This window comes from Cyprinodon tularosa, unplaced genomic scaffold (genome assembly GCF_016077235.1).
Source record: "Cyprinodon tularosa strain WSP-4 unplaced genomic scaffold, ASM1607723v1 ctg273, whole genome shotgun sequence".
In the NCBI taxonomy this organism is placed as follows: Eukaryota; Metazoa; Chordata; class Actinopteri; order Cyprinodontiformes; family Cyprinodontidae; genus Cyprinodon; species Cyprinodon tularosa.
In genome coordinates, this window is record NW_024038978.1 from 385,417 (window position 1) to 401,781 (window position 16,365).

Genomic DNA, 16,365 nt, shown 5'->3' on the forward strand with positions numbered 1-16,365 from the left:
CAAGTAACGTCTTCCTATGGGCAACAACTTGAAGGCACAAATTGAACTGTTCATAATTTATTCTTTATGGTACGCCAGCGAATCACTGTCCCCCAGACATCTGCGGTTATATTTTTTATATTTATATATTTTTAAAACAAAGCGGAGTGTGTACGACGTCATCCGTGCGCTGGCTACCATTCCTTCATCCTTTCCGCTGAACTGCTGCTAGTTTTACTCACATGCCTGGAAGATGTCTAGTGCTGCTACCACAGATGATCTCGCTCTCGAAATGAAATTGAATGATGCAGATTAGCTAGCCGAATGAATAGAAGGGGTAGAGCGTAGCCGCCTGGGGCCCGGGCCGCCTGTCACATCTCCAGTCCGGCGTGCGGATGATGTCATACACACTCCGCTTTGTTTTAAAAAAAATAGAAATTTAACAAATATAACTGTGGATGTCTGGGGGACAGTGATTCGCCTACATGTTATGAATGCTGGCGTACCATAAAGAATAAATCAAGAACAGTTTAGTTTGTGCCTTCAAGTTGTTGCCCATAAGAAGACGTTACTTGGATATAACCTAACCAAATATCTTCAGAAGAAGCTCCAAATGACACAAAACTCACATGGGTGAGTAGAACATGATGTAATAACGTAAAATCAAGGGGCCAGTGCAAAAAAAACGGCATCCCCCCTTAAGTCTTCGTTAAGCCTGAATAAAAGGCCTAAGCTGAACGATTTATAACTGATGAGGGAATTCAGCCAATTTAATCCAGGTGTGTTGAAGCAGATACGCATAAAAAGGTTGCAGGTCAGAAGCGCAGCTGAGCTTTGGGGACATTTGTAACAAAACAATTTAATATCATTAACTTTTTTTTTTTTTTTGCACATGAATAAATGCTTCATTTACAAAAGAATGATGCATGGAATGAAAAACATTTCAGCACATACTTGACACTTTATGACAAACAAAAACTCAAAGAGAGAAAAGAGAGTTGATTCTGTGGATTGTTACCTCTGATTTGATGTTTCCAAAGTGGTGAGGCAGAGGCAGCATGGCGAGCAGGATATTAATGGAAGCTCTCCTCAAGTCTGTAGGATTTACATAAATCTTGAATTTCGACAGTTCCCTAACAAATAAAGCAGGGATCAGAGAGAAAAGAAAAAACATGATCAGTAACATGCGGTAGGGATAAACAGCAACATAAAGACGGTTGAAGACGTCTCACCTGTCTGGAACAATAGTCTCCAGAGCAGCGATGAAGTAAGGCACCACAACATTGATGCCCTTCAGGTCGGTGCAGAAAAGAGACGAAGAGTTAAGAATGATAGAAGCCAGAACTGGTCTACAGATGAAATCAGAGATCTGCAAACCCTGGATCAGAACCATGTAGAACCTGCAGAGAGACGAGGAACAGACTTATTCCACTGGTTATAGATAACACCTGATATACAACCAGAGCAAAGCTTTTTGGACATCTCGTCTGTTTTTTTTACTTTATTTTATACTAAATCAGACACATATGCAGCTGTAAGGACTTTTAAAGAGGGACTGGAGAATCAGAGTCTAAAAGGAGCCAATTTAAGGTGTTTTTTTGGCTGTTTGCTGGTAAAAATTAAAGAAAAAGTTTCACTTTAGCTCTTTAAACCACACAATTGGTTAAATTGAAACCTAAAGTTTTAAAGTAAAACAGACCTATTTTGATTTAATAATCAATATATGCATCATTATGCTTTAGATTATTGCCCTTTAGGTAATGGAAGAAGGAGAATAAAAGATGGAACTATAAATCTTTTCAACATAATTTTATGCTTTTATATAATTATCCAAATAAACCAAACATTCAAGAAAACTCAACCTCCCAGACTTTTGAAGGCTGCAGAGCAACACACCATGTTTACCATCTGAAAGTCTTTGTTCGTACCTCGAGAGGTAAACAGGAAGAATATCCTCTCCAGTTTTTTTGCTACAGAAGATGCGACAGAGAGTCCCGCAGGCTTCGGCTCTTCCCGACTCGTAGCTCTCGGGGAACTCGTTGATATCAAAGAGGGGGTTGGGCACCATAGAGTCAGTGGACATTTGGGAACCCTTCCTCCTCAGCTCCAAACCCATCTGAGTGGCTATTGCTGCAGCGAGCAGGAAGAGAAGGAATGAGAGGACCGATGTGGTCATTCTTAAGCATGCAGCTATTAGACACGGGTAAACACAAACATATCTACGACAGGTGAATATAAGAAGCAATCCGTAGACATTTAATACATAAAGCAACAAAAAGCAGATATTCATCCAGATAAGAGAAGAAAATCAGAATATATTGACTCCAAACAAACCTTTAAAAGCATTCAAATAGGAAAATCTGACACAAAGAGTTTGCAATACATGCCTCACCTATGGATGTTACAAATGTTTAGCGTAAATATTTATCGTGCTTAACTGAGTCATCGGGTAACGTAATGGCAGAGCAAAATCCCTGTGTCAGCTTTCATGATGTTGCAGTTACATGGCAGTCACCTCAAGAACAGATCATTCACTTCATGCACCGAGGCATCGGAAAAAAACAGAAATTAAAAATCACAACGCAAGTAAACTGAGAACACAACAAATAAAATAAGAATTACGCAAAACCAAACATTAATGCACAAGTTAAAGTGGGGGGGAGATCCGGAAGATAATAATACAGATTAGCATGACTCAAAGAAAATAAAACAACTGAAATGGGAGGGAGGGGGGGTGGCATTGTCAAAGAACTGGCAATATTATGGTTGAGACAAATGGTCAGTTGGTGAAATCCATTTCATCACCTCTGGTAAAGCGCTGAACGAACTCTGGTGCTCGTTTTATACACGTATAAATATATATATATATGAGAAGGAGTGGGGTCATGAAAACCATGGTGGTAATGGCAATGATCATGAGAAATTCAACTGAAAAGCAGGAAGATTTGTCAAGAAACGCAAATCAAGTGAGGAGAAGAAGCTGCCGTTCCTACTTACAAGATTTATAAGAAAGGAGAATTTGGATAAAAGAGGCTGCAAGATAACAGAAATAGTGAAGAGAGACAAAAATCAAAGCAGATCCGGTATTTTGGGATCAATTCATATCAGGCAGGAATTGTATTTTTGCTGCGTTCGACCCACTGGAAGTATTGGACAATAATCAGACATGTTAGACACGTGAAGGACATTACAGCAAAGAGAAGATACCAATGATCAGCCAAATTATTTACTAATTATCAAGGAGGATTTTACAGATAAAGGAATTACAACTTGTTTAGGTTTAGCCAAGTTAAGCTAGCTGTCAAATGGGTTAGGATCAGATGGAAATCTCATCCATGGCCACTTCTAACCAAGCCCTCCACACATAGAAAGGTACAAAGTTTCTAAGAGACGGTAAAAAAAAAAGGAAAAACATCCCAATAACTTACATAAAACAGAACACCACAGAAAAACAAAATAAAAACACACGCTAATGAACAGCGACAGAACACAGATACGGTTCTAACATGCATCAAATGATTCCCCATCATCTCCCAGCTTCATGCTTACCGGTCATGCTGGGGTCTCGGCTGAGGCCGCTGTGGAGTTTGCAGTGGACCAGAGCGGCATCGAAAAGCCACTGGCCAAACAGGTTGAGGATGCTGTTGACCTTGGGCCGCGCCGGGGCCGGCAGAGGCCGCGCCTCCCAGCTGCTCTGATTGGGGCTGGAGAGCAGAGTCGGGGAAGACGACGGCTGCTGCTGCTGGGATGCTTTGACTGGTTGACTACTGCTGCTCTGCAGGGAGGGGAGAGAGCAGAGAAGGAGACCTTAAAGTCGTAGGAAAATGGCCGTTCCAACATTTGCATTTCCAAATTCTCCCGAGTGGTGCCCGACTTTTAACCTGACACCGCCAGATGGATTTGCTCCGCATATCCATCTGGAAACCTTTCGTTGAAGTAATTTTGGGAAGGGGCGAAATACTGGTTAGCTGATTGGCCTATGTTGGTGATAGACGGGCCAAATAAACCAATCAGATCAACGAAGCATATGACGTACTAACAGGCCGACGACGAAAACCCAACCACAAGCCAGGCTACTCTTGCCGAAACCAGTCGGGAGAAGAGCAAAAACATCTTTTCCTCTGAGAAAAGCCTCCAGAGCAGTGTTTTGCTCTTCTTTCAGTGAAGAAATACTCTGTAATTCCGATAAAACTTGCTCGATAGCCACGCTAACGCTAGTTTCATCGGCTGAAGCCGCCATGTTCTTTAGACTGAACTGTTGCGCTTCTCGTTGCGTCACACCTCAACCCGCCTCAAAGCCAACGCTGATTGGACGTTCGTTTGGTGAACGGCTCCAAATTTTCTTTAACGGAGAGTCTCCAGACTGATTTATTTATTTACAGTTTATCAAGGGGGCGGAATTGTTGTGGCGGAGGGTTCGCAAGTTTTATTGTGGCCGGTTAGCAACTTGGTGCTAGTAGGTTCCCAATGGGAAATTACATTACAGAATATAAAACAGGATTTTTTTTTTGTTATACACAAATTTTCAAACTTTTGGGACAATATGGTCTGATAAAGAGTACATTTATATACATGTTTAAGCCAGACTGATTTGACATTAAATATGATTTCAAATCAGATATAAACCTGAAGGGTAAAATGTTTCCAGCCATTAAGGCTCTTGTTAACCCAGCTTCTGGTGAAATAAAATTGACACATTTTCAGGTGATCCAGAATTATGACGGAAAATAAAAGTGATTTTAAACTGGATGAAACAAGTTTTTATTTTCCAAACAATCTTAAAGCTACAGTGTGTAATTTTCAGCGACATCTAACGTCCAGACTGCAGACCGCAGCAACATGAACATCTCCCCCCCACCGCTTCTCCCCCCCAACAGTACAGCGAGCGTTACGGGACAAAATGTCTTCCACGACGTCCACATCACCTACCTTCTCAAGTGATGAGGTTTGTTTACATAGATAATTTTACAGATAGTATTTCATTAGTCTGTGTAGAGTATAGATTTCAGTTCATCTCTCTCAACTTGCCGTAGTTACTTTCGAGCGTAATGGGCGATCTCGCAATCGCTAGTTTGTTGGCTCTGCGCTGCCGTAGCGCAAAGATGTCTGCCTCCATGGCTGGGAGACCCGCTCCTATGTAATTATAAATAAAGAATTCTAAGGCAACGCAAATATTAAGGTTAAGAGGCTGAGCTCGTAGATGATAAATAACATAGTTATGTATAATATATTACATTTCTGACTGTATATCCCTGTAATTATTACACACTGTAGCTTTAATTAAATCGAAAAAGAGAAAATATTCAGAGCCCAAACAAACACAATAAAGCAAAACAAATGGGAACTAATCTTTGACCCCTCTGCAAATTCCTCCCCTTAGCGAAGATCCTCAGCAGAATGAAGCGTTTATTGAAGATTTTATGAGCTGCTTGTTCCAAGTCAGGCTGGAAATAACTGATAAAGCTACTAAGATTTTAGGAGAACCGTTGCTCCAACATTATAGCAGCTTTTAAAACCTAATACTAGGCTTGTCCCGATCCGATACGTGGATCGGATCGGGACGCCGATATTGGCAAAAAAATGCGTATCGGCAAAGCATGTAAAATGCCGATCCAGACTGCCGATCCAGTTTTAAAAAAAAAATCCGGTCCGTATTTTCCAGTTTCTCCGATTGAAACGACCCATTCCACTATTTTGCGCCAGTGTTTCCCTGTTTTGCATTTTTATTAAAACTTAGATTACACAGTGAACATTTCCTTATATAGTATCTGATTAGGTCTCAAACTGTAATTAATGCACCATTGGTGTTATCCGTTTTTTTTCAATATTTACTTGCAAGGTAAATAAATTAATAACGAGGTTAAATTAATTGTAATCTGCTCATAAACACAGCGTAACCCAGTAGCTATAAAATACCATAGACCTTTGCTTCAAATAGAAACTACTCATTAGAAGTGCAGCGGAGGACGTGCCAAGGAAAAACATTTCTGTTGGTTGCTAATGCTGGGTTCCTTTCATCTCAGGGTTCAAAGATCAGACTGGAAATATTGGCAGTATTTCCAGTCTGAGTTTGAAAGTCAGTAACATTTGCTAACTTTGATTTTCTCCAAACACAATATCCCAGAAAATTTCAAATCAAACGTGACCCTTAGACAGAGGCTAGTGCATCCTAAAGACTAGACCCCCCCAGACCTAAGATGAGTGGAGTGGTGTATGCAGTTTAATGCAGTGAGGAATGCTCTGATCTTTATACTTGAGAAACCAAACAACCTTTCCAAAGACCTCCTCCAGGCAAGACTTGACTGTCCATCTACAGCAGAGGTCATGGATTAGCGGACCGCGGTCTGGATCTAGACCCACCTGCTGGCTAATCTGGACCCAACTTGATTTAAAACATTTATACATTGCTGCATGTTGTCTGACGGCAGTGTCTAACTCCACTTGATCGCTTCTCCTCTTAATATGGTAAAGCTCTGCAGAGCTTCCAGGACCAGGCTGCACGTGATACAAAAAATCCAATGAGCTGCTGTCAGTCTGGGTTGCTGCTGCTGCTACTTTTAGACACAGCAGGCAAACCTGTGAAAAGCCGGGCACATTACAGTAATACTTGCACCTTTAACTGTTTACGGTTTTACTGTTCACTGTGCAATTTCAGATTGCTATTCAGAATTTTGTCCAGTTTGTTTTTATCTCTTAATAAACAGGTAAGTTTGTTGTTACCAAGCATTGTGTTTTATTCAATCTCACCTAATTCAGCTGGCTAGATGTTATCAAGAGTACTAAAACCCTTTTCAACATGAGTCTTACAACTAAGGCTAAATACTTTAACTTAAACTTAAATACATGCTCGGATAGGCTGGTATCGGCCAGTATCGGTATCGGATCGGAAGTCCAAAAACAATATCGGTATCGGATCGGAAGTGCAAAAACCTGGATCGGGACATCTCTACCTAATACACCCCCATCATATGTTCTTATATACACACAAATGTACAGTGGATCAAGTATAGATTTAAGACTTGACTTTATATCAGAAGATTTTTCATTTATTAACTTTTAAATTAAATGTGAGTGTTTATTTAGAGGAAAAAAAGAACAATAACTAACAGATTTTAAAGCTCTGTTAAAATAAAAATCTATCCCTGTAACTTAAAATCCCCACATGATCGGGTAATTTCAAAACAAACAAAGTCGTTCCCATAGCATTCTATGATTCAGCAGCTCGCTGAAGGCAGACATTGTCCTGCTGCTGATTTTATACATCCGTTTTGGTTAATCTGTCAGTTTTAACGTAGCTATTTTAAGCTTTTAGTGTCTTGTTTATTTCTAGTTCAGTTTATTGTTGCGTGTAAAAAAAAAAAAAAAAGCACTTATCTGTTAAGGCATAAAGAAGAAATAAAGAAACCAAGAATAAAGTAGAACTTGATAAAAACTAAACCTAAAGCGCTCTTTTTCACATTGCTGGCACTAATTGTTTCCTGTTCTATAAATCAGATCTGGGTTACAGTACATAACTCAAAAAAAAAAAACATTAATCGAATCGTATCGTGGTGTATTCTTGAGTATCAAAAATAATCGAATCGTTGGGTCAGGAAATCGATACTGAATCGAATCGCCATGATGGGTGTGATTTACATCCCTAGTATGATGACTAAGGCCGTTTCTCAATATGTGTGTGTTCTCATGTGCTCGTGAAACATCATCAGCCTCAGCCCTAGTACGGTTCCAATTCACAAGACAACAAGACCAAAAAAGGACAAAGTCCCTGGATGTTGTTCTCGCCCCTCCCTATTTACCCAGCATGCATCAGAGCAGACTTATATGTTCTCGAGATTGACAGCTGTCCCAGCATGCTGTCCCAGCATGTTGCTGTTGTTCAAAAATCTATAATTTGTGTTTTTGTGATTGCTTTCATTTATTTATTTTTTCCTTAATTTTTTTTCTTTGAGTTTCAAAAACATTGTTTAGATTAACATTTTTTTCTAAAACAAACTTTAGGTCACCAATTTACTTCCGTAGAAAAGGTAGGGGAAGTGATGACGGATGCACTTCGCATTACCCCACAGCATGGCTGATGAATACACTAATGAATCGGCCAGCACCGATACAAGAGGAAAAAAAAAAAAAAAAACACCAACAACACCCTAAAACGATCAAAATTTAGACTTACGGTTGAGCTCTTGCTCGCAGTTTTCACAACCGCAGCGTGTCGCTGTTTGCGGCTGTGTGGGGGCGTAGTGTTGGCAACGGATGGGGGCGGAGACATACTCAATCTGTTCACTGGGGTGGGCGGGGCACTGTCAGCCCGAGGTCGTGATATGCCTGCAGACAAAAGGGTAACGTCACCATAGAAGAAAAACACATTCAATCTCAAATCAGCGTCTCAGAAAAAGATGGAGAAAGAGTTGATGATTTTGGATGAGAGAGCTAATCAAAGCCTGTCTTCATTGGCAGACATGCATTAGAACGGTTAGATGTGAATCACCAAGATTGGAAAAGTACTGCTGTTGATTGGCTCTTTAAGGCTGCAGGAGTCCCCTGTTGATGATCACGGAGTTTAGTCAAAAATTGGTGAGCTACTGTTTTCTTAGAAGCAATACCTATAGTTCTTAAAGTTCCAGTGTGCAACATTGAGACCAAATTAACTTAAAAATGATCTTTTAATGAGTAGAAAACATGAAGATATTTTCTTTTACAAACAAAATATTCCAATCACTTTTTTTTTATCCTACAGCAGCCCAATAATCAAACTCCAGAGCAGCTTGATTATTTTCTGCACAGGGAACATTTGAAGGTATTTTTCCTTTAATTTATTCACTACGAGCTACACACTGGATCTTTAACATAATCACCACAAAAATAAAAAAAATAAATAAAAATAAACACATTTCCATGTTTTTTTTGTAAAATAAGGCATCAGCTGATGTGTGTACCATGAGAGAGCAGCACGGGACAAAAAGAGAACGCCCTCTCGCGTACGTCTCTCTTTTCAACAGAAACACCTACAGTATAAAGAGAAAAATACATGCTGACATGTTTCTCCTCGAATGAGGTGGATAATGAACCCATCTGCATTTTCTTAGTTCATGCAAAAATAATGAGAGAAGCAGACAAATAAAAGTTAATGTTATGATTTCCTTTCATGATGGAAATGATTTCAAGGTATAGTGGAGGATTTTTGCGAATTTTTTGATAAGAAGCGCCCTCTCCACTTGTGTAGAATGATTGAAAATTAGGAGGACCACTTATTTTGAAGATCCACCAGGAAAAAGAACATCCTCCACTATAGCTTTAGGTTTTTGATCTTTCCTCTAAAGCACCTTCATCATCATCCCATAATGCCTGGATCTAACACATTTGTTTTATTTAAGAAAACAAGTTTTCTGTTCAACATAACAGAAGATATAAGCTGTAACAAGAAAATATGTTATTAACCATTTATAGGGCAAGTTAACATTTTTGATCACTTGCATACCCCTTACAAATGGAGTCCCCCCGTCCCTCAGTGAGGTCTAGAAGCACAATATCTATATCCAGTCATTCAGCAAAGATGCTGCTACATGGCTGTACATCTTATTTTGGCATTTGACCAATTAGATGAGCCCTTGAATGATATATTACCTACTGGAAATTACGTTGGAAAAAAGTTAAGTCAATAAAAAAGGTAAAAAGCAAATTGAAAAGTTAAAAAGTTAATTTTATTTTGGTTTATAAACTAAAAAAATGTCAGTTCTAGTATCAGCATTAATGCCTCTAAGGTTATGTTGTAACAAGAGTTTTCCATGAATTTCTCATAGAAGCACTTTTGTTATTTTTCTTAATATATTCGGGCAAGTTGCCGTTTCTTGTTATTACATTGAGATTCATTTCTTCAATCAAAATATACATATTTTTTTAATGCTACAAAGGTAATAAGTTCTTGTCTTGTAGTCCAATAACACTATTGGCTTAAAATTTTAATTTTCCAAGTATTTTACTGAGTGCCCTATAAAGGGTTAATTGTAACAGCAGCCTTAAAGAATAATACTTTACTGGTAAACAAACAGTAACTCATGTTTGACTATATAAAATATAAAAAGTAAGCTAATGTAATTTCAACAATGTGATAATGGAGCCCAGTCCTTTACACACAGAAACGCCAAGGCTGTTTCTGTCACTCTCACCAGCATCACTGAACGCTACATTTAATAAGTCCAAAAAGTTCAATTCAGATCAGATTGATCCAATATAAAGGGTTTATATCATACATAAACCAACTTTCTGAGATTTTTACAGTGTTATAAATCTCTTGCTTTGTCAAAGTCATGGGAACCCTGGTGTTTGGTTTGATGGTTGCATGTCTGAGTAATCTGTGTGAATTCTGAGCAGCAGCCGCTTCTTATTCTCTCTACATAGAGAAGTGATTCCCCGCTCCTTAAAAGAGCTCCTACTTTGACCACGCCTGCCCAGCTAGCAACACGCCTACTTTCTCTAAGCTGAGGTCTAAGCTGCAGTGATTTTCAGCTGCGAGATGCTTGGAACTCTGCCCAGCCTTCCTAAAAGAGCCTAACCTGATCAGCCTGACTGCGGGCTGCAGCCACCTTAGGGCCAAGTCATGAGGCACAGACGCATTGAAGGCAAATATCTTTCTTACGTCTTAAAAAGTAACACCAAAAAAACAGCCAATATTTCATTACTTGGTACAATTTCAATATATTATCACATATACGTCTAACATTGATTGTGGATAACTTTTTAAAAAGCATGGTATAGAGTCTTTAAGAAACGTGTTTCTTTACAACATCTCATCTTTAACAGATTCATGGGCTTCCTAGGTTTCAGCTCGGTCTCCGGTCTCACATGGGAGCCGTTTGTCTCTGCGTCCCCTCACCTAGGAATGCGTCCACCAAGCAGCTGATTCCCCTCATTGCCCTGAAGAAGATCTGCGGGAGCTGCTTCAAACATGGATGCAACACTACTTCATGGGGAATCCCGCTGGAGTTCAGAAACTGCTCTTGAAACTTCGGGGTGGTGCTCACTATGGCGGGGTTGCTCAAGTCCACCGGGTTTCTGGAAACAGACCACATAGGAAATTAAGTTTATCTCTTCTGATTAAAGACAGGAAGTGAGAAAGATGGCTGGATGAAGAAGAAAGCAGCAGATGACAGAGAGTTGGGCTTTATCAGACAAAGTCAAGCTATTCAGTGTTTATTGTTTAAACATTTTACAGGAACTACAGGAGCGACAGATGAGATCCACTTCTCCTTAAAAACCAGAAGCAGATAAATATGCAAAACAATTACTGCTGTTTTTTTCCCCCCAGATAAATGAAACTACATTTAGGAGAGGATATGCACCCGATCATGTGGAGAAAGCGGTACCACGTCTGTGCCACGCAGTCATTGTCCATCTCTACAGGGATCAGGTTGGCGTCTTCATCAGAAACTTTAAAAGGTGGGAAGGACGGTCCGTGGGTGAACCGCAACAACCTGGAAATAGACCCCAGAGGATACAGATCATAACAGCAGATAAACTATCGACTTTATTTTATTTTGGTTGCTCGCCTCCTTCCTGATCCTAATGAACAGATTAAACTGGACTGAAGCAGCCTTACCTTGAAGTCAGAGCACAAGCTACTCTGCTCCACTGCTCCACCACAGGAGGATGGTGTCTCCAATTGGACAGCATTTCCCGCGCAGTCTTCCAATATGGCGGCGTGGGGAAGCAGCGGGCGCATGCCAGCAGCCACACCTCAAACAGCACAGCCATCAGCTTCTCTGCTAGCTTCTCTGCTACCCCCACTGAAAAGAGAAGTAATGATAGGTTAGTCCGAGCAGCTGATGAGGAACGAATGAATAAACGCTTTAGAGTCTGGCTTACCGCCAACCGACGGTGGAGCGAGCAGAGTGTCGTTGATGCGCAGCAGGAAGAGCAGCAGCACCTCCCAGGTTTCCCTCACCATGGATACAGATTCTCGTGCCAGCTTCTGGACCGCAGTGAGAACCTGCTGGCAAAGCCTGATGTGGTTCAGACTGTGCTGTTCACGCCTGCAGGCACACAAACACAAAACGTCTCAGCAAACATCCAAAAAACGGTTTGGAAAAGCAGAATAGTGCAACCAAAAGCAGCAGGAACCAAATACGGTGATGAGAAAAAAGGAGCATTTAGGCTGATCTGAAAAGTTTCTCACACACCTTGGCACAAATACGTTGTATAGATGTCGGAGGATGGTCTGGACGTACATATTGGGCTCCTTCACCACAGGCTGCGGCATCGAGTCCCTGGGAGACACCAGGGCCATCATCCAGTCCGTGTACACGTCCACACACAGCTTGACGGTGTCCCCCTCTAAGGGAAGGGTCAGTCCGTAACAAAGCACTTCCATGGTCCATTTCACCTGGGAAACAGGAGTTTTTCCAGTCATGAGTAAAAAGTTTTTTTTTACTCATATACTCATATCTCAGGGTTTTTTCTGAGATATGAAAAAGAGTTAAAGGGGCTTTGGTAATTTTTCTAGAGAAAACAAACTGCATTTTAAAAGGACCCTGATGAATGAACAACATATAAACAGAACTCGTCATCCTTTCATGGACAGAGCAAAATCAAGGCTTAGCAAAGTACTGCTGTTTGTCACCGAAATACTTATAAATTTGCTAAAATTATACCAACAATTTACAAACAAGTACTTTACAGTAAGAATGAAGATGAAGGTTAACAACAGAAATGAGTTGGACCTTGTTTTTAAATAATATTAATCTCAGTATGACCATTATTCCTCTAAGTGGCTCTAAAAATATTGAAGTACAGCACCAAAAAAAGAAACTCGTAAACAAACTTCAAATAGAAGAAGCTGCAGAAACACTTTAGAACTTGCAATAATTTTAAATACTGGAGTTTAATATAAACAGATCGGGTTTTCGCACGTCTATTAGGATCTACAGTTTCTTTAAAGATCTAATTATCTGAATTTGGACAATTTTAATTTGCAAACTTGGTTTGGCTTGCTGGAATATAATCACTGAAGTAGGTAAGTGTAAGAAAATGAAGGGATTAGAGATTTACTCCCTATTCTGAATCGTACATCTGATTTTTACTTTACTCCTAAAAAAAAAAACAGATCAAAGGTCATAAAGATTACATGTTTACAGATTTAGGAAGGAGAAGCTTCCGGTTTTTGTATTTCCCAACCACCAGCCCAGGTGATCAACCACTGTCTGAAAATAAGTTATGAATCATACAGACTTTCATGTAAACAAACTGCTTGTCTAGTATAAAAAATTTAATTGTGTGCTTTACACAAAAGCGCAGTTTGCCCAATTTTGAATAATTCAGTCAGGTTTTAGGGATGTCCCACCCACTGACCAGTAAAAACAGATATGAAGGAGAGTTTAAAAGATTTACAAATGTTCCATCTTGCCTGCAAACTTTCTCACCTCTTTGTCCGTTTTAAGGATGTTTTCTGTGGCCACAGGGCTAACGGCTGTGCCCAAAGGCTTGACCACTGCGTTTGCCACCTCTGTACCAACATTGGGAGGGTAGGTGTGCAGAACACTGAGGTGACCCTGGTCGCTCTGTACCACCAGCTGCAGGGAGCGCCACTCGGAGTACATGCTGCTGGTGTCTGGGGCTTTTTCGCTCACACCTCCTGCCTCCCACCTGCAAACACAGATCAGGCAGCTCAACTTTACAAAGTCACTGTTTAATATTATTATTTTGCATTAATTCAGCATAGATGCACCAGCTGTTTGAACATTTTCCTTAGATTTTGTCATATTTTCCTTAAAAAGAAACAATCATGTTCACTTTAAGGAGTTTAAGCAAAAGGATGGAGCAAAACTGGAGTCTGATGCAAACATGCAGGATCAAAACTTAATATATGATGAAACCGTAGGGCACGCCTTGAACAAATGCAAATCTAAGCAACACTAATGTATTTAAAACTATCACCACTCATACAAGCAACCCATTCACTGTAAAGATTATCCACCAGACAGCCCGGATGCTTAATACTTTTTACATCCTTCTAACTTATCACAAACAAACTTATTACATATTTTAAACCCAGAGACTATGTTTACCCTTTTAAAGTGCAGAACTAACCAAATGATTCGTGTCCAAACCCAGAAACTTTGGCAAATCGAGGAATAACAACCAGGAAACGGATCTTGAACTGAGCAGCTGGTTAGCCTTAGCTAGCATCAAAACATCATCATCATCATCTTACAGATGCTATTAGCAGCAAACAGCGCTCGCTTTGCTTATATGTAACAATGCCATTTTCCTGGCATGTGAACTAAGCGTTCACTTGTCAGATGCAGTATTTGTTGTTGCAAACGTAACACCTATTTGAAACTACGTTGTAGTTATCCGAAGCTAGCACTGATAATGTTTGCTGCGTTAGCCTCTTCGTTAAAATTAGCTTTGCTGTCGCTTCTGCTAGCTAACTTTGCAAAGACGCTAACGCTCGCTCACTGAATAAGTTGTTCTTTTTGTTTTAACTGGACCGGCTTGGTAGCTTGTCAGGAAATGTCTTTAATACTTACTGTGTGTGCTTTCAGCGAAGCCCGATCTAAACCATAACAGCCTCCATCCTCGCAATGTCAGGGCTCGGATATTGCAGCTTTGACGAAGCTAACGGGAAGCAGGAACCCCGGTGTTTGTTTAACGCCCCCCATTGGTTCTTAGCAGTATTGCATCCTTCATATTAAACGGTAGAACTGTCAATGTTTGTAATGTAATGTATAGTTACAGTTCTAAAATTCTACTAATAATATTATTATTAATACGAGTGAAAAGTAAATAATTATATATACAATAAATAATATATATAAAATAAATAATAATATATAAATAATATCATATATAATGATAAATGAAATATAAATGTTATTATAATATTAATATAATATATAATGTATATATAATATTATATTATAATATATATATATTATACAATTATTATTACATAATAATAATAATATAATAATAAGTAAAATTAAAATAATATAATTAAATATAAATGATAATATATAATAAAAATCTAATAATAATTATTTATATAACATTTATTTCAGGTTGAGAGGTTGAAAATGCTTCTCATTTTTCGTTTTTTCATTTAACTATCTTTTTTCAGTTCCCTATTAAACAGGGTTATGATATATAAAATAAACAATCATAATTAATGACAGTGCTGGAGGAGACATTGGGCCTGTGAGGTGCCCAGTAGACAACAGTAGATCTCGCTATTATACAAAGAATAAAACAACATACAAATAAGGAACAAAAAATATGAAAATTGTATGAAAAAAATAGAATACTTATAATGTTACATAATGAGATAAATAAGAGTAGGTGGGGTATCCTATTAATAATCCAATTTTTTAGCTGGAAACAAAGTGACATTTCAGACTCATTTTAACTTTTAAAAGTTTTTATTTTTATTTTATACCTTTATTTTTACGGGAAAGTCATTAAAAACAAGTTCTTATTTACAATGGTGGCCTGATAAGTGGAGTAACCACTTAGGTAAAGGAAAGTAGGGCTAAAATAAATACAATACATTTGTAATACATACATAAAACACAATTTAAAACGCAACAGACAACCCAACATTGACTATCTACAGAAGCAGCTGCAAGTGTCTGTGAACAAGGATGATATATAAATGTTTTGAATGAAGAAATTAAAATTATTCTATCCAGTTTAAGAATATTTTGCGTTCCAGTCACGAGCTGCAGCAGATTGAAAAGAATCCAAGACCAAATGTACTCTATAACTCTATCATTCTCAACCCCATAATGGGATGAAAGTTGATCCCTTAAAGTGAAATATGAAGTAGCATGTAGATTTTAAACTCAGCTTGTTAAATATTTATGGGCCTAAGAGCTTGTTTTAAAATAGCTCTTCCTTAATGAGCAGGAGTTATTTCCCTGTAATAAAACTGTATATATACAAAAAGAAAATGTATACGTCTTTCTATTGTGAATTTTGAGTATTTGAAGGTTATAAATTCAAAGGTGCAGACAGGGTTTATGAGTAACCGACATTTTATACAGTGTAGTAGAAAGAGTATTAACCCAGACTAAGTTACAACATCAAACATATGGAGTGGTTATACCAAGGTAGAAGGTAAGGGAGAAATTAGGTTCAACATAATAACTAATCAGTCTAAGGGGATTTAGAGAAATTTTGGACAAACGCAAAAAAAATGTATCCCTCCATTTTGAATCCTCACCAGACTGTGAACCCAGGAATCTACTACATTATACCCAATACATGTCAGTATTGTCAATCTAAGTTTTAGATGAATGTCTGAGCTGGTATATGACAAGTTTACACTTCCCTGGCTTACAAATCAGTCCGTGTGAGGTGAGTTATTTACATCTATTTACATTTAAACTGTGCTTG

The 16,365-nt window shown here is 38.8% G+C and overlaps 1 protein-coding gene across 11 annotated transcripts in view; it reads right to left on the minus strand.

Moving 5' to 3' along the window:
• Positions 1-14,625, minus strand: part of LOC119786482 (ral GTPase-activating protein subunit beta-like) — a 31,470-nt gene extending 16,845 nt beyond the window's left edge. For 4 of the 11 annotated variants that reach the window (XM_038289876.1, XM_038289879.1, XM_038289875.1 and 1 more), the window contains exons 1-14: positions 14,502-14,625; positions 13,392-13,614; positions 12,153-12,355; positions 11,839-12,005; positions 11,573-11,759; positions 11,316-11,447; positions 10,850-11,028; positions 8,913-8,981; positions 8,150-8,301; positions 3,529-3,754; positions 2,977-3,012; positions 1,908-2,109; positions 1,212-1,379; positions 998-1,112 (exon numbers count right to left, since the gene is read on the minus strand). In XM_038289876.1, the coding sequence (XP_038145804.1) occupies positions 998-1,112; positions 1,212-1,379; positions 1,908-2,109; positions 2,977-3,012; positions 3,529-3,754; positions 8,150-8,301; positions 8,913-8,981; positions 10,850-11,028; positions 11,316-11,447; positions 11,573-11,759; positions 11,839-12,005; positions 12,153-12,355; positions 13,392-13,568 (2,013 nt within the window). In that variant the 5' untranslated portion in view covers positions 13,569-13,614; positions 14,502-14,625. The remainder of the gene's footprint in view (positions 1-997; positions 1,113-1,211; positions 1,380-1,907; positions 2,110-2,976; positions 3,013-3,528; positions 3,755-8,149; positions 8,302-8,912; positions 8,982-10,849; positions 11,029-11,315; positions 11,448-11,572; positions 11,760-11,838; positions 12,006-12,152; positions 12,356-13,391; positions 13,615-14,501) is intronic. The other 7 variants (XM_038289881.1, XM_038289878.1, XM_038289877.1 and 4 more) reach the window with 3 other exon arrangements.
• Between the last annotated feature and the right edge of the window lie 1,740 nt (positions 14,626-16,365).